The 19,549-nt window shown below is 43.3% G+C and overlaps 1 protein-coding gene across 1 annotated transcript; it reads left to right on the top strand.

Annotated features, from left to right (window-relative positions):
- Positions 1–17,435: 17,435 nt before the first annotated feature.
- Positions 17,436–18,738, top strand: LOC119298023 (peroxidase 57-like). The gene is made up of 2 exons (XM_037575571.1): positions 17,436–17,660; positions 17,847–18,738. The coding sequence occupies exons 1-2, from the start codon at positions 17,436–17,438 to the stop codon at positions 18,603–18,605; spliced, it is 984 nt and encodes a 327-aa protein (XP_037431468.1). The 3' UTR covers positions 18,606–18,738.
- The last annotated feature ends 811 nt before the right edge of the window (positions 18,739–19,549 follow it).

Here is a 19,549-nt window from a genome sequence, read left to right as displayed (position 1 = left end):
ATTATTCATGCTAGATTGTATTAACCGGAAACTTAGTACCTGTGTGAATACATAGACAAACAGAATGTCACTAGTATGCCTCTACTAGACTAGCTCGTTGAATCAATGATGGTTATGTTTCCCAACCATAGACATGAGTTGTCATTTGATTAACGGATCACATCATTAGAGAATGATGTGATTGACTTGACCCATCCGTTCTCTTAGCACGATGATCGTTTAGTTTGTTGCTATTGCATTCTCCACAACTTATACATATGTTCCTATGACTATGAGATCATGCAACTCCCGAATACCGGAGGAACATTTAGTGTGCTATCAAACGTCACAACGTAACTGGGTGACTATAAAGATGCTCTACAGGTGTCTCCGATGGTGTTTGTTGAGTTGGCATAGATCGAGATTAGGATTTGTTACTCCGAGTATCGGAGAGGTATCTCTGGGCCCTCTCGGTAATGCACATCACTATAAGCCTTGCAAGCAATGTGACTAATGAGTTAGTTACGGGATGATGCATTACGAAACAAGTAAAGAGACTTGCCGGTAACGAGATTGAACTAGGTATTGAGATACCGACGATCGAATCTTGGGCAAGTAACGTACCAATGACAAAGGGAACAACATATATCGTTATGTGGTTTGACTGAAAAAGATCTTCGTAGAATATGTGGGAGCCAATATGAACATCCAGGTTCCGCTATTGGTTATTGACCGGAGACGTGTCTTCATAGGATACCCAAAGGAGACTGTTGGGTACACCTTCTATCACAGATCCGAAGGCAAGATATTCGTCGCTAAGAATGGATCCTTTCTAGAGAAGGAGTTTCTCTCGAAACAAGTGAGTGGGAGGAAAGTAGAACTTGATGAGGTAATTGTACCCGCTCCCTTATTGGAAAGTAGTTCATCACTGAAATCAGTTCCAGTGATTCCTACACCAATAAGTGAGGAAGCTAATGATGATGATCATGAAACTTCTGATCAAGTTACTACCGAATCTCGTAGGTCAACCAGAGCAATATCCACACCAGAGTGGTATGGTAATCCTGTTCTAGAGGTCATGTTACTTGACCATGACGAACCTACGAACTATGAGGAAGCGATGATGAGTCCAGATTCCGCAAAATGGCTTGAGGCCATGAAATCTGAGATGGGATCCATGTATGAGAACAAAGTATGGACTTTGGTTGACTTGCCCGATGATCGACAGGCCATAGAGAATAAATGGATCTTCAAGAAGAAGACCAACGCTGACGATAATGTTAGTGTCTACAAAGCTCGACTTGTTGCAAAAGGTTTTCGACAAGTTCAAGGAGTTGACTACGATGAGACCTTCTCACCCGTAGTGATGTTTAAGTCCGTCTGAATCATGTTAGCAATTGCCACATTTTATGATTAGGAAATTTGGCAAATGGATGTTAAAACTGCATTCCTTAATGGATATCTTAAAGAAGAGTTGTATATGATGCAACCGGAAGGTTTTGTCGATCCAAAAGGTGCTATCAAAGTGTGCAAGCTCCAGCGATCCATTTATGGACTGGTGCAAGCCTCTTGGAGTTGGAATATACGCTTTGATAGTGTGATCAAAGTATATGGTTTTATACAGACTTTTGGAGAAGTCTGTATTTACAAGAAAGTGAGTGGGAGCTCTGTAGCGTTTCTGATATTATATGTAGATGACATATTGTTGATAAAAAATGACACTAAATTTCTGAATAGCATAAAAGGATATTGACTAAGATTTTTTCAATGAAAGACCTCGGTGAAGCTGCTTATATATTGGGCATGAAGATCTATAGAGATAGATCAAGACGCTTAATTGGACTTTCACAAAGCACATACCTTGATAAAGTTTTGATGAATTTCAAAATGGATTAGGCAACGTAAGGGTACTTGCCTGTGTTACAAGGTGTGAAGTTGAGTCAGACTCAATGCTCGACCACTACAGAAGATAGAGAGAAAATGGAAGTCATTCCCTATGCTTCAGCCATAGGTTCTATCATGTATGCAATATTGTGTACCAGACCTGATGTGTGCCTTGCTATTAGTTTAGCAGGAAGGTACCAAAGTAATCCAGGAGTGGATCACTGGACAGCGGTCAAGAACATCCTGAAATACCTGAAAAGGACTAAGGATATGTTTCTCGTATATGGATGTGACAAAGAGCTCGTCATAAACGGTTACGTCGATGCAAGCTTTGACACTGATCCAGATGACTCTAAGTCACTAACCGGATACGTGTTTTTATTAAATGGTGGAGCTGTCCGTTGGTGCAGTTCCAAGCAGAGCGTCGTGGCGGGATCTACGTGTGAAGTGGAGTATATAGCTGCTTCGGAAGCAGCAAATGAAGGAGTCTGGATGAAGGAGTTCATATCCGATCTAGGTGTCATACCTAGTGCATCGGGTCCAATGAAAATCTTTTGTGACAACACTGGTGCAATTGCCTTGGCAAAGGAATCCAGATTTCACAAGAGAACCAAGCACATCAAGAGACGCTTCAATTCCATCCACGATCAACTCAAGGAGGGAGACATAGAGATTTGCAAGATACATACGGATCTGAATGTTGCAGACCCGTTGACTAAGCCTCTCTCACGAGAAAAACATGATCAGCACCAAGACTCCATGGGTGTTATAATCATTACAATGTAATCTAGATTATTGACTCTAGTGCAAGTGGGAGACTGGAGGAAATATGCCATAGAGGCAATAATAAAGTTTTTATTTATATTTCCTTATATCATGATAAATGTTTATTATTCATGCTAGAATTGTATTAACCGGAAACTTAGTACATGTGTGAATACATAGACAAACAGAATGTCACTAGTATGCCTCTACTAGACTAGCTCGTTGAATTAATAATGGTTACGTTTCCTAATCATAGACATGAGTTGTCATTTGATTAACGGATCACATCATTAGAGAATGATGTGATTGACTTGACCCATCCGTTAGCTTAGATGGATGATCGTTTAGTTTGTTGCTATTGCTTTCTCCATAAATTATACATGGTCCTATGACTATGAGATCATGCAACTCCCGAATACCGGAGGAACACTTAGTGTGCTATCAAACGTCACAACGTAACTGGGTGACTATAAAGATGCTCTACAGGTGTCTCTGATGGTGTTTGTTGAGTTGGCATAGATCGAGATTAGGATTTGTCACTCCGAGTATCGGAGAGGTATCTCTGGGCCCTCTCGGTAATGCACATCACTATAAGCCTTGCAAGCAATGTGACTAATGAGTTAGTTACGGGATGATGCATTACGAAACGAGTAAAGAGACTTGCCGGTAACGAGATTGAACTAGGTATTGAGATACCGACGATCGAATCTTGGGCAAGTAACATACCGATGACAAAGGGAACAACATATATCGTTATGTGGTTTGACCGATAAAGATCTTCGTAGAATATGTGGGAGCCAATATGAACATCCAGGTTCCGCTATTGGTTATTGACTGGAGACGTGTCTCGGTCATGTCTACATTGTTCTCGAACCCGTAGGGTCCCCACGCTCAACGTTCGGTGATGATCAGTATTACGAGTCTATGTGTTTTGATGTACCGAAGATAGTTCGGAGTCTCGGATGTTATCATGAACATGACGAGGAGTCTCGAAATGGTCGAGACATAAAAGATTGATATATTGGACGGCTATATTCGGATACCGGAAGTGTTCCGGGTGATTTTGGTTAAAACCAGAGTGCCAGAGGGTTACCGGAACCCCCTTCCTCCCGGGGAACTAATGGGCCACATGGGCCTTAGTGGAGAGAGAGAGAGAGGGCCGACCAGGGCAGGCCGGGCGCCCCCTCCCCCTCTAGTCCGAATTGGACAAGGGAAGGGGGTGGGGCGCCCCTCTTTCCTTCTCCCTTCTCCTCTCCTTCCTTCCCCCTTCCTCCTCCTAGTTGGACTAGGAAAGGGAGAGTCCTACTCCTACTAGGAGGAGGACTCCTCCCCTCCCATGCGCGCCCCAAGTGCCGACCGGCCTTCCCCCTTTCTCCTTTATATACGGGGGCAGGGGGCACCCTAGAACACACAAGTTGATCATTGATCCCTTAGCCATGTGTGGTGCCCCCCTCCACCATAATCCACCTCGGTCATATCGTTGTAGTGCTTAGGCGAAGCCCTGCGCCGGTAGCTTCATCATCACCATCATCACGCCGTCATGCTGACGAAGCTCTCCCTCGACACTCAGTTGGATTGAGAGTTCGTGGGACGTCACCGAGCCGAACGTGTGCAGATCACGGAGGTGCCGTACTTTCAGTACTAGGATCGGTCAGATCGTGAAGATGTATGACTACATCAACCGCGTTGTCATAACCCTTCTACTTACGGTCTACGAGGGTACGTGGACAACACTCTTCCCCTCTCGTTACTATGCATCACCATGATAGATCTTATGTGTACGTAGGAATTTTTTTGAAATTACCGCGTTGCCCAACAGTGGCATCCGAGCCAGGTCTATGCGTAGATGTTATATGCACGAGTAGAACACAAAGGAGTTGTGGGTGTGGGTATATACATATTGCTTGCGTCACTAGTTGATTTTTGATTCAACGGTATTGTTGGATGAAGCGGCCCAGACCGACATTACACATACGCTTACGCGAGACTGGTTCTACCAACGTGCTTCGCACACAGGTGGCTGGTGGGTGTTAGTTTCTCCAACTTTAGTTGAATCGGATTCAATGAACAAGGTTCTTTCTGAAGATCAAAAAGCAATCACTATACCGCGTTGTGGTTTTTGATACGTAGGTAAGAACGGTTCTTACTCAGCCCGTAGCAGCCACATAAAACGTGCAACAACAAAGTAGAGGACGTCTAACTTGTTTTTGCAGGACATGTTGTGATGTGATATGGTCAAGACATGATGCTAAATTTTATTGTATGAAATGATCATGTTTTGTAACACAGTTATCGGCAACTGGCAGGAGCCATATGGTTGTCGCTTTATTGTATGAAATGCAATCGCCATGTAATTGCTTTACTTTATCACTAAGCGATAGCTATAGTCGTAGAAGCAATAGTTGGCGAGACGACAACAATGCTTCGATGGAGATCAAGGTGTCAAGCCGTTGACGACGGTGATCATGACGGTGTTTTGGAGATGGAGATCAAAGGCACAATGTCGTGGAATTGTCACGGCAGATGTCCTTAGTGTCAGGACTTAGTCGCGAGGCCAACACATCTATGTGGTAGCTTGAGAGGGGTTGAGCGGGACGAGAGACACGATGTTTTACCCAGGTTCGGCCCCTCACGGTGGAGGTAAAAGCCTACATCCTGTTTCATTGATATTGATGATGATGATCGCGGTTACAAGAGTGCTCTATTTCGAGAGCTATTGTCTAAACCTAACTTGTCCAACTTGTGGAACTTGTGAATCTTCTCCTCTCCCCCCACTTTTGGGGAGCCCTGCCCCTCCTTATATATCTTGGAGGGGCGGGTTACATGTAGAGTCCTATTAGGATTAGGACTAGTCTATCTTAATACAAACTGGATACAAGTCCAGGTCTTAGCTCCTTGTAAGATAATATTCCTCCTGCCTTTCCTCTTAAACCGGCCACCATTAAACGTGAACCAGCCTTCTAGGCATTGGGCCTTGTCATCCGTCTGTCCCGCACGCCGGATCACCAGTGAGTCATAAGACCAGGTGGGTTGCTTGTAAACCACCAGGTCAGGGCGGGTCGCCAGTAACTCGCCAAGTGTCAGCGGGGTCTTCAGATAGACCGCCAAGTCCTGGCCGGGTTAACTTCCGGCCGGTTTACGCCGCGGGGTATATCCCCGACACACAAGATGATGATGGCCATATCATATCACTTATATTGATTGCATGTGATATTTATCCTTTATGCATCTTATTTTGCTTAGTTCAGCGGTAGCATTATAAGATGATCTCTCACTAAATTTCAAGGTATAAGTGTTCTCCTTGAGTATGCACCATTGTTAAAGTTCGTCGTGCCAAGACACCACGTGATAATCGGGTGTGATAAACTCTACGTTCACATACAACGGGTGCAAGTCAGTTTTGCACACACAGAATACTCGGGTTAAACTTGACGAGCCTATCATATATAGATATGGCGTCGGAACACTGAGACCGAAAGGTCGAGCGTGAATCATATAGTAGATATGATCAACATAGTGATGTTTGATACGTCTCCAACATATCTATAATTTTTGTTTGTTCCATGCTATTATATTATCAACCTTGGATGTTTTATATGCATTTATATGCTATTTATATGATTTTTGGGACTAACCTATTAACATAGAGCCCAGTGCCAGTTTCTGTTTTTTCCTTGTTTTTGAGTACAGAAAAGGAAAATCAAACGGAGTCCAATTGACCTGAAATTTCACGGAGATCATTTTTGGACCAGAAGAAGCCCACGGAGTACCGGAGATGGGCCATAAGAGTCCTGAGGCCACCACGAGGGTGGGGGGCGCGCCCCCTACCTCGTGGCCGCCTCGGGGACCCCCTGACTTGTTCCCGACTCCAACACCTCTTATATAACCCCCAAACTTCCAAAAAGTAACCGAGATCAGGAGTTCCGCTGCCGCAAGCCTCTGTAGCCACCGAAAACCAATCTAGACCCGTTCTGGCACCCTGTCGGAGGGGGGAATACCTCTCCGGTGGCCATCTTCATCATCCCGGCGCTCTCCATGACGAGGAGGGAGTAGTTCACCCTCGGGGCTGAGGGTATGTACCAGTAGCTATGTGTTTGATCTCTCTCTCTCTCTCTCTCGTGTTCTTGAGGTGATACGATCTTGATGTATCGCGAGCTTTGCTATTATATTTGGATCCTATGATGTTTCTTCCCCCCTCTACTCTCTTCTAATGGATTGAGTTTCCCCTTTGAAGTTATCTTATCGGATTGAGTCTTTAAAGATTTGAGAACACTTTATGTATGTCTTGCCGTGCGTATCTGTGGTGATAATGGGATATCACGTGATTCACTTGATGTATGTTTTGGTGATCAACTTGCGGGTTCCGCCCATGAACCTATGCATAGGGGTTGGCACACGTTTTCGTCGTGATTCTCCGGTAGAAACTTTGGGGCACTCTTTGAGGTTCTATGTGTTGGTTGAATAGATGAATCTGAGATTGTGTGATGCATATCGTATAATCATACCCACGGATACTTGAGGTGACATTGGAGTATCTAGGTGGCATTAGGGTTTTGGTTGATTTGTGTCTTAAGGTGTTATTCTAGTACGAACTCTAGGGCTGTTTGTGACACTTATAGGAATAGCCCAACTGATTGATTGGAAAGAATAACTTTGAGGTGGTTTCGTACCCTACCATAATCTCTTCGTTTGTTCTCCGCTATTAGTGACTTTGGAGTGACTCTTTGTTGCATGTTGAGGGATAGCTATGTGACCCAATTATGTTATTATTGTTGAGAGGACTCGCACTAGTGAAAGTATGAACCCTAGGCCTTGTTTCCTAACATTGCAATACCGTTTGTGCTCACTTTTATCATTAGTTACCTTGCTGTCTTTATATTTTCAGATTACAAAAACTATTATCTACTATCCATATTGCACTTGATTTGGCATGATCTTGATGTATCGTGAGCTTTGCTGTTATAGTTGGATCTTATGATGTTTCTCCCCCTCTACTCTCTTGTAATGGATTTAGTTTTCCCTTTGAAGTTATCTTATCAGATTGAGTCTTTAAGGGTTTGAGAACACTTGATGTATGCCTTGCATGTGCTTATCTGTGGTGACAATGGGATATCACGTGATCTACTTGATGTATGTTTTGGTGATCAACTTGCGAGTTCCGTGACCTCATGAACTTATGCATAAGGGTTGGCACATGTTTTCGTCTTGACTCTCTGGTAGAAATTTTGGGGCACTCTTTGAAGTTCTTTGTGTTGGTTTAATAGATGAATCTGAGATTGTGTGATGCATATAGTATAATCATTGATACGTCTCCAACGTATCTATAATTTTTGATTGTTCCATGCTATTATATTATCTGTTTTGGATGTTTATGGGCTTTATTTTACACTTTTATATTATTTTTGGGACTAACCTATTAACCGGAGACCCAGCCCAAATTGTTGTTTTCTTGCCTATTTCAGTTTTTCGAAGAAAAGGAATATCAAACGGAGTCCAAACAGAATGAAACCTTCGGGAGAGTTATTTTTGGAACGGAAGCAATCCAGGAGACTTGGAGTATACGTCAGGTAATCAATGAGGCAACCACGAGGCAGGGGGCGCGCCCACCCCCTGGGCGCGCCCTCCACCCTCGTGGGCCCCTCGTTGCTCCACCGACATACTTCTTCCTCCTATATATATATATATCCATATACCCCCCAAACATCAAGGAGGAGAATAGATCGGGAGTTCCGCCGCCCGAAGCCTCCGTAGCCACCGAAAACCAATCTAGACCCGTTCCGGCACCCTGTCAGAGGGGGGAATCCCTCTCCAGTGGCCATCTTCATCATCCCGGTGCTCTTCATGACGAGGAGGGAGTAGTTCTCCCTCGGGGCTGAGGGTATGTACCAGTAGCTACGTGTTTGATCTCTCTCTCTCTCTCTCTCGTGTTCTTGAGGTGGTACGAACTTGATGTATCGCGAGCTTTGCTATTATAGTTGGATCTTATGATGTTTCTCCCCCTCTGCTCTCTTGTGATGGATTGAGTTTTCCCTTTGAAGTTATCTTATCGGATTGAGTCTTTAAGGATTTGAGAACACTTGATGTATGTCTTGCATGGGATAACCGTGGTGACAATGGGTTATTCTATTGATCCACTTGATGTATGTTTTGGTGATCAACTTGCGGGTTCTGTGACCTCGTGGACTTATGCATAGGGGTTGGCACACGTTTTCGTCTTGACTCTCTGGTAGAATCTTTGGGGCACTCTTTGAAGTTCTTCGTGATGGTTGAATAGATGAATCTGAGATTGTGTGATGCATATCGTATAATCATACCCATGGATACTTGAGGTGACATTGGAGTATCTAGGTGACATTAGGGTTTTGGTTGATTTGTGTCTTAAGGTGTTATTCTAGTACGAACTCTATGATAGATCGAACGGAAAGAATAGCTTCATGTTATTTTTACTACGGACTCTTGAATAGATCGATCAGAAAGGATAACTTTAAGGTGGTTTCGTACCCTACCATAATCTCTTCGTTTGTTCTCCGCTATTAGTGACTTTGGAGTGACTCTTTGTTGCAAGTTGAGGGATAGTTATATGATCCAATTATGTTATTATTGTTGAGAGAACTTGCACTAGTGAAAGTATGAACCCTAGGCCTTGTTTTAACGCATTGCAATACCATTTTCGCTCACTTTTATCATTAGTTACCTTTCTGTTTTTATATTTTCAGATTACAAAAACCATTATCTACTATCCATATTGCACTTGTATCACCATCTCTTCGCCGAACTAGTGTACCTATACAATGTACCATTGTATTGGGTGTGTTGGGGACACGAGAGACTCTTTGTTATTTAGTTGCAGGGTTGTCTAAGAGAGACCATCTTCATCCTATGCCTCGCACGGATTAATAAACCTTAGGTCATCCACTTGAGGGAAATTTACTACTGTCCTACAAACCTCTGCACTTGGAGGCCCAACAACGTCTACAAGAAGAAGGTTGTGTAGTAGACATCAATGTTCACCATTGAAAACTACTCCATCTCACGTGATGATCGGACATGGTTTAGTTGATATGGATCACGTGATCACTTAGATGATTAGAGGGATGTCTATCTAAGTGGGAGTTCTTAAGTAATTTGATTAACTGAACTTTAATTTATCATGACCTTAGTACGTGGTAGTATTTTGCATGTCTATGTTGTTGTAGATAGATGGCCCGTGCTGTTGTTCCGTTGAATTTTAATGCGTTCCTAGAGAAAGCTAAGTTGAAAGATGATGGTAGCAACTACACGGACTGGGTCCATAACTTGAGGATTATCCTCATTGCTGCACAGAAGAATTACATCCTGGAAGCACTGCTAGGTGACAAACCCGCTGCAGGAGCAACGCCAGATGTTGTGAACACCTGGCAGAGCAAAAGCTGATGACTACCCGATAGTTTAGTGTGCCATGCTTTACGGATTAGAACCAGGACTTCAACGACGTTTTGAACGTCATGGAGCATATGAGATGTTCCAGGAGTTGAAGTTAATATTTCAAGCAAATGCTCGGATTGAGAGATATGAAGTCTCCAATAAGTTCTACAGTTGCAAAATGGAGGAGAATAGTTCTGTCAGTGAACATATACTCAGAATGTCTGGGTACCACAACCACTTGACTCAACTGGGAGTTAATCTTCCTGATGATAGTGTCATTGACAGAGTTCTTCAATCACTACCACCAAGCTACAAGAGCTTTGTGATGAACTATGATATGCAAGGGATGGATAAGACTATTCCTGAGCTCTTCGCAATGCTAAAGGCTACGGAGGTAGAAATCAAGAAGGAGCATCAAGTGTTGATGGTCAACAAGACCACCAGTTTCAAGAAAAAAAGGTAAATGGAAGAAGTGGAACTTCAAGAAGAACAGCAGGCCAGTTGCTGCTCAAGTGAAGAAACCCAAGTCTGGACCTAAACCTGAGACTGAGTGCTTTTACTGCAAATAGACTGGTCAGTGGAAGCGGAACTGCCCCTAGTATTTGACGGAGAAGAAGGATGGCAAAGTGAAAGGTATATTTGATATACATGTTATTGATGTGTACCTTAGTAATGCTCGCAGTAGCGCCTGGGTATTTGATGCTGGTTGTGTTGCTAATATTTGCAACTCGAAACAGGGGCTACGGATTAAGCGAAGATTGGCTAAGGACGCGGTGACGATGCATGTGGGAAATGGTTCCAAAGTCGATGTGATCGCCGTCGACACACTAACTCTACATCTATCTTCGGGATTAGTTTTTAACCTAAACAATTGTTATCTGGTGCCAGCGTTGAGCATGAACATTATATCTGGATCTTGTTTGATGCGAGGCGGTTATTCATTTAAATTAGAGAATAATGGTTGTTCTATTTATATGAGTAATATCTTTTATGGTCATGCACCCTTGATGAGTGGTCTATTTTTACTAAATCTTGATAGTAGTGATACACATGTTCATAATATTGAAGCCAAAAGATGCAGAGTTGATAATGATAGTGCAACTTATTTTTGGCACTGTCGTTTGGGTCATATTGGTGTAAAGCGCATGAAGGAACTCCATCCTGATGGACTTCTGGAATAACTTGATTATGAATCACTTGGTAATTGCGAACCATGCCTCATGGGCAAGATGACTAAAACTCCGTTCTCCGGAACAATGGAGCAAGCAACAGAGTTATTGGAAATCATACATACTGATGTATGTGGTCCAATGAACATTGAGGCTCGTGGCAGATATCGTTATTTTCTCACCTTCACAGATGATTTGAGCAGATATGGGTATATCTACTTGATGAAACATAAGTCTGGAACATTTGTAAAGTTCAAAGAATTTAAGAGTGAAGTGGAAAATCATTGTAACAAGAAAATAAAGTTTCTACGATCTGATCGTGGAGGAGAATATTTGAGTTACGAGTTTGGTCTTCATTTAAAACAATGCGGAATAGTTTCGCAACTCACGCCGCCCGGAACACCACAGCGTAATGGTATGTTCGAACGTCGTAATCGTACTTTACTAGATATGGAGCGATCTATGATGTCTCTTATTGATTTACCGTTATCATTTCAGGGTTATGCTTTAGAGACAGTTGCATTCACGTTAAATAGGGCATCATCTAAATCCGTTGAGACGACACCTTATGAACTGTGGTTTGGCAAGAAACCCAAATTGTCGTTTCTTAAAGTTTGGGGCTGCGATGCTTATGTGAAAAAGCTTGAACCTGATAAGCTCGAACCCAAATCGGGGAAATGTGTCTTCATAGGATACCCAAAGGAGACTGTTGGGTACACCTTCTATCACAGATCCGAAGGCAAGATATTCGTCACTAAGAATGGATCCTTTCTAGAGAAGGAGTTTCTCTCGAAACAAGTGAGTGGGAGGAAAGTAGAACTTGATGAGGTAATTGTACCCGCTCCCTTATTGGAAAGTAGTTCATCACTGAAATCAGTTCCAGTGATTCCTACACCAATAAGTGAGGAAGCTAATGATGATGATCATGAAACTTCTGATCAAGTTACTACCGAATCTCATAGGTCAACCAGAGTAATATCCACACCAGAGTGGTATGGTAATCCTGTTCCGGAGGTCATGTTACTTGACCATGATGAACCTACGAACTATGAGGAAGCGATGATGAGCCCAGATACCGCAAAATGGCTTGAGGCCATGAAATCTGAGATGGGATCCGAACAAAGTATGGACTTTGGTTGACTTGCCCGATGACCGGCAGGCCATAGAGAATAAATGGATCTTCAAGAAGAAGACCAACGCTGACGATAATGTTAGTGTCTACAAAGCTCGACTTGTTGCAAAAGGTTTTCGACAAGTTCAAGGAGTTGACTACGATGAGACCTTCTCACCCGTAGCGATGCTTAAGTCCGTCTGAATCATGTTAGCAATTGCCATATTTTATGATTAGGAAATTTGGCAAATGGATGTTAAAACTGCATTCCTTAATGGATATCTTAAAGAAGAGTTGTATATGATGCAACCGGAAGGTTTTGTCGATCCAAAAGGTGCTAACAAAGTGTGCAAGCTCCAGCGATCCATTTATGGACTGGTGCAAGCCTCTCGGAGTTGGAATATACGCTTTGATAGTGTGATCAAAGCATATGGTTTTTTACAAACTTTTGGAGAAGTCTGTATTTACAAGAAAGTGAGTGGGAGCTCTGTAGCGTTTCTGATATTATATGTAGATGACATATTGTTGATCAAAAATGACACTAAATTTCTGAATAGCATAAAAGGATACTTGACTAAGAATTTTTCAATGAAAGACCTCGGTGAAGCTGCTTATATATTGGGCATGAATATCTATAGAGATAGATCAAGACGCTTAATTGGACTTTCACAAAGCACATACCTTGATAAAGTTTTGATAAATTTCAAAATGGATCAGGCAAAGTAAGGGTACTTGCCTGTGTTACAAGGTGTGAAGTTGAGTCAGACTCAATGCTCGACCACTACAGAAGATAGAGAGAAAATGGAAGTCATTCCCTATGCTTCAGCCATAGGTTCTATCATGTATGCAATGCTGTGTACCAGACCTGATGTGTGCCTTGCTATTAGTTTAGCAGGAAGGTACCAAAGTAATCCAGGAGTGGATCACTAGACAGCGGTCAAGAACATCCTAAAATACCTGAAAAGGACTAAAGATATGTTTCTCGTATATGGATGTGACAAAGAGCTCGTCGTAAACGGTTACGTCGATGCAAGCTTTGACACTGATCTAGATGACTCTAAGTCACTAACCGGATACATGTTTTTATTAAATGGTGGAGCTGTCAGTTGGTGCAGTTCCAAGCAGAGCGTCGTTGCGGGATCTACGTGTGAAGCGGAGTACATAGCTGCTTCGGAAGCAGCAAACGAAGGAGTCTAGATGAAGGAGTTCATATCCGATCTAGGTGTCATACCTAGTGCATCGGGTCCAATGAAAATCTTTTGTGACAACACTGGTGCAATTGCCTTGGCAAAGGAATCCAGATTTCACAAGAGAACCAAGCACATCAAGAGACGCTTCAATTCCATCCGCGATCAACTCAAGGAGGGAGACATAGAGATTTGCAAGATACATACGGATCTGAATGTTGTAGACCCGTTGACTAAGCCTCTCTCACGAGAAAAACATGATCAGCACCAAGACTCCATGGGTGTTATAATCATTACAATGTAATCTAGATTATTGACTCTAGTGCAAGTGGGAGACTGGAGGAAATATGGCATAGAGGCAATAATAAAGTTTTTATTTATATTCCCTTATATCATGATAAATGTTTATTATTCATGCTAGAATTGTATTAACCGGAAACTTAGTACATGTGTGAATACATAGACAAACATAATGTCACTAGTATGCCTCTACTAGACTAGCTCGTTGAATTAATAATGGTTACGTTTCCTAACCATAGACATGAGTTGTCATTTGATTAACGGATCACATCATTAGAGAATAATGTGATTGACTTGACCCATCCGTTAGCTTAGATGGATGATCGTTTAGTTTGTTGCTATTGCTTTCTCCATAAATTATACATGTTCCTATGACTATGAGATCATGCAACTCCCGAATACCGGAGGAACACTTAGTGTGCTATCAAACGTCACAACGTAACTGGGTGACAATAAAGATGCTCTACAGGTGTCTCTGATGGTGTTTGTTGAGTTGGCATAGATCGAGATTAGGATTTGTCACTCCGAGTATCGGAGAGGTATCTCTGGGCCCTCTCGGTAATGCACATCACTATAAGCCTTGCAAGCAATGTGACTAATGAGTTAGTTACGGGATGATGCATTACGAAACGAGTAAAGAGACTTGCCCGTAATGAGATTGAACTAGGTATTGAGATACTGATGATCGAATCTCGGGCGAGTAACATACCGATGACAAAGGGAACAACGTATATCGTTATGTGGTTTGACCGATAAAGATCTTCGTAGAATATGTGGGAGCCAATATGAACATCCAGGTTCCGCTATTGGTTATTGACCGGAGACATGTCTGGGTCATGTCTACATAGTTCTCGAACCCGTAGGGTTTGCATGCTTAACATTCGGTGACAATCAGTATTATGAGTTTATGTGTTTTGATGTACCGAAGATAGTTCAGAGTCCCGGATGTGATCACAAACATGACGAGGAGTCTCAAAATGGTCGAGACATCAAGATTGATATATTGGACGGCTATATTCGTACACCGGATGTGTTCCGGGTGATTTCGGAGAAAACCGAAGTGCAGAGGGTTACCGGAACCACCACCCCCCTCCGGGGAACTAATGGGCCACACGAGCCTTAGTGGTGAGAGAGAGGGCCGACCAGGGCAGGCCGCGCGCCCCTCCCCCTCTAGTCTGAATTGGACTAGGGAAGGGGGGGCGGCGCCCCCCTTTCCTTCTCCCTTCTCCTCTCCTTCCTTCCTCCTTCCTCCTCCTAGTTGGACTAGGAAAGGGGGAGTCCTACTCCTACTAGGAGGAGGACTCCTCCCCTCCTTGGCGCGCCCCAAGGGCCGGCCGGCCTCCCCCCTTGCTCCTTTATATACGGGGGCAGGGGGCACCCTAGAACACACAAGTTGATCGTTCATCCCTTAGCCGTGTGCGGTGCCCCCTCCAACATAATCCACCTCGGTCATATCGTCGTAGTGCTTAGGTGAAGCCCTGCGCCGGTAGCTTCATCATCATCCGTCATCACGCCGTCGTGCTAACGAAGCTGTCCCTCGACACACAGCTGGATCGAGAGTTCGTGGGACGTACGACTACATCAACCGCGTTGTGATAAAGTTTCCGCTTACGGTCTACGAGGGTACGTGGACAACACTCTTTCCCTCTCGTTGCGATGCATCATCATGATAGATCTTGTGTGTGCGTAGGATTTTTTTTGAAATTACCGCGTTCCCCAACACACACATAGATAATTTGTTCATGTTTCATGTAAAAAAAGTTTCATATTTTTATTTTACTGCTCATCAATGAGCAGATGAGCTCATGATTAGCAGCGGCTTTCCGCAATGCAATATCATGCTATTTCATTTCTATTCTTTCCCTATGAGGACACATTTATAGATGCAATGGTTGGCTAATTTTTACCATAGACTTTTCTACCCTTTTTAGATATATATGTGTATGCTTTAATATAAACTAGCCCCATCAAGCGATTTCTTTCAATTGGGAAACATAATTTTGAAACACGCCAATGGTGAATGGACACCTCGCAATGTTCGTATATGACTGGTGTTAAAATAGTTCCCGCCGTCTAGTTATGTATATACATGCTCTTACTTAGATTTGTTTTGAATTTGGAATCAGAGGCCATGAATTGATCTGGCGTTTGACTTCCTGAAGCATTCGAGTTATTCTGGTTGGCGCTTGACCTCGCGTTTTGCTGTGCTGAAAGAACAGTACAAAAATTGCAGTTTTTCTTCACCAATGTTTACCTTCACCAAATAAGTACGATATTTTCTCTTCAAGATCCACATCGCCTCCATCTTCTCTCTAGATTTTCAATAGTATTTTCCTTTTGGAGCTATCCTGGTTTTAAAATTGTGTTCCTTCAGAATTTGGAAGGCCAATCAATTGTATACTGGTATGTTGTTCCACTAATTTCTCTGTCAAATCAAACTAATACTAGCTGTAATCAAGCTAGATAATTACATACAAGTGGTGTCATTTTAATGCTTTGTGCACCTTTTGAATGTTATATTTGAAACATTGACAATGATGAGGGACATGCTATTTTGATTGGTACCCTATATATGCTCATTCAACCAATTTGAGCATGCCCTAACAATACAAAACCAAATAGTACGCAAACAATTTCTGGAGAACGAATGATTTTCCCTCTTAGACTAGAGCGTTGAGATAGTGCTATGTATATCCATGTTGATGGAGGTTTGAACATGCCAACAGACGAAATGGGCATAAAGCAGTGTTCCCTATAAAAGCAGAACTAACTAAAGAGTTATTTTCCTGTCTTGAAATTACATATAATTAATTAAGAGTACCAATCAAAAGAGTGTGTCCCTCATCATTGTCAATGTTTCAAACATAATATTCAAAAGTTGCACAAGGCATTAAAATGATGCCACTTTGTAATTATCTAGCTTGATTACAGCTACTCTTAATTTGATTTGACCCAGAAATTGGTGGAAATACATCCCAATATACAATTGATTGGCCTTCCAAATTCTGAAGAAACACAATTTTAAAACCAGGATAGAACCAAAAGAACGTACTATTGAAAATTTAGAGAGAAGATGAGGCGATAGGGATCTTGAAGAGATAATGTTCATACTTTTAATTCAGCATTCACAGAGAGGCTTGTCTAAATAAAATGATGGGACCGAAACGCGAGGTCAAGCACCAACCGGAATAACTCGAGTGCTCAGGAGGTCGAACGCCAGATCGAATCATGGCCTCGGTTTTCCAAATTCAAAACAAATCTAAATAAGAGCATGTATATACATTAGTCATCTATTAACTCCTATCTATGAATCTATCTATCAAAGAGACACCGTATACCACACTAGATATCATCATGGTTGGCATATCCTATGCGAACAAAAACTAGGATGCCTCGAAAGTTCCAGAAATCAAACCACAATACTAATTTCGAGCAAGCAGCAGCTAGCACATACCCACTTGCATAATTGAGAAAGAAAGGAATCTAGGTACGTGATCTCCACAACCAAACATCAGACAACTTCAAGGAGACCGTGTCCTCCCCTAACCTATACTATAAATAGGATAGACATAAGCCCTTGGTTTCTCACACCTCCCATAGCTCAAGCACCAAGAGTATCTACCTAGCTAGGCAACGATGGGGCACACAAAGGCAGCAGTGCTAGTGGTGGTGCTCGCCGTCGCCGTGCTTGGGCTTGCCACCGATGGCCAGGCGCAGCTGCAGAACGGGTACTACACGGGCAAGTGCCGCGGCAACGACGTGGAGGCGGTGGTCCGGGGTATCGTCAAGGCCCGATTCGCCCAGGACAGCGCCATCGTCGCCCACTTCCTACGCTTGCTGTTCCATGAGTGCGGCGTCAATGTATGCGTATATTATGACTTTATGAGCTTTTGCTAGCTAGAGCATGATATAGTATATACCAATGTGCCGTTTGATTCATACGTGCGCACCACTAATTCTTCTACTGCACATCCACAGATAGATAGACTAACTAATCTGTTCTTTTTTGGAAACTGAAAGCTAATTTGTTTGACTATACGTGCGTAGGGCTGCGACGGCGGGCTGCTGATCGACGGCCCCGGAACAGAGAAGACGGCAAAGCCGAACCTGAGCGTGAAGGGCTACGACCTCATCGCCACCATCAAAATGGAACTTGAGAAGCGGTGCCCTGGCGTCGTATCCTGCTCCGACATTGAGATCCTCGCAACCAGGGACGCGGTGAATGCGTCCACGGGACAAGGATACGCGGTGCGCACCGGGCGCAGGGACCGCCGGCGGTCCATAGCCACCGACGTGAAACTTCCGGGGCCAGATTTCACGGTTCCGCAGGCAGCCGCTTTCTTCGGCACGCTCGGCCTCAGCTCGGACGACATGGTCGTTCTCCTGGGCGCGCACACGGTTGGCGTCGCGCACTGCAGCATGATCAAGAAGAGCCGTCTTTACAGCTACGGCGGCAAGGCCGGTGCAACGGACCCGAGCATGGACCCGGAGCTAGCGTCCATATACAAGACATACGTGTGCCCCAACACGGCATCCTCCGACAACAACATCGTGTTCCTGGACGACCGGTCCAGCGCGTCCAAGCTGGACAACAGCTTCTACAAGATGCTGCAGCGTCGCCGCGGCGCGCTCATGGTCGACCAGAACCTCTACAACGACGGCTCCACGCGCTGGATGGTCGACAGGCTCGCCAACACTGACCACTTCCGCTGGCTCTTCCCACAGGCGCTCGCCAAGCTGGGGGAGGTCAACGTGCTTACCGGCACACAGGGAGAGGTCCGCAGGGTCTGCAGCAGGTTCAACTGATGAGATCATCATCGTTTTCTGCTGAGACATCAATTAATGGTGTGCCTGTTGTGTTTATTTCCAGTCGGATTGGTGGTAATTTTTTCTCCTTTTTTGGTTTTGGTCGGATTCATCTCGATGTACTCTGTTCTGACCGAACGTTCGATTCATTTAATTTGAGTTCCATTGAATAATTTCTAATAACATGAACGATTGAGATCAACAGCAACATAATTGATATTATGCATATATACTCCCTCCATACCGAAATATATATCGCTGGAGAAGTTGGTTGCTTCAACGACATATATTTTGGTACAGCGGAAGTACATTTTAGTCGCATAGTACATTATGTTTCTGCTTCACGAATATGATATTTTTTGGACATTTTTAATAATAACAAGATTTATTCCTATTTTGGCATTTTCGATTTCAGGGCTTTTAGCCCCGGTTAGTGAAGGACCGGAGAAGCTTTCTGGTTATGAATCGGGTATAGAACCCATGGGAGGGGCTTGGGTACAATTCCGAATACGCTATTATATGTTTGCGCTCGTTTTTGTTATTTTTGATTGGGAAACCGTCTTTCTATACCCTTGGGCAATGAATTTCGACGTACTGGGTGTATCCGTTTTTATAGAAGCTTTGGTTCTCGTGCTTATCTAGTTGTTGGTTTAGTTTATGCACGGTGAAAAGGAGCCTTGGAATGGTCTTAACTGAATATTTAGACAAAAAAAGAAGGAACAGATTCTATCGAGACAGTTATGAATTTGAATTGAATTAAAGGGCTTGCTTTGACCCATAGGAGTAGGTAACCCGTTCGCTATCCTTGTTTCTATTTCTATTGCATTCTATCTCATCGTGTCACATTCTGTTCTACGATTCCACTTCGACAAAAGGAAAGAGCATACCTAAGTTCAATAGCTTTACGTCCACTATCCCGATCATGATTTTCCTACCCTCGCGCG

This window comes from Triticum dicoccoides, chromosome 5A, assembly GCF_002162155.2.
Source record: "Triticum dicoccoides isolate Atlit2015 ecotype Zavitan chromosome 5A, WEW_v2.0, whole genome shotgun sequence".
NCBI classification, from domain to species: Eukaryota; Viridiplantae; Streptophyta; class Magnoliopsida; order Poales; family Poaceae; genus Triticum; species Triticum dicoccoides.
Note: the sequence above shows the minus strand (reverse complement) of the source record. Positions and strands in the feature narration are given on the sequence as shown.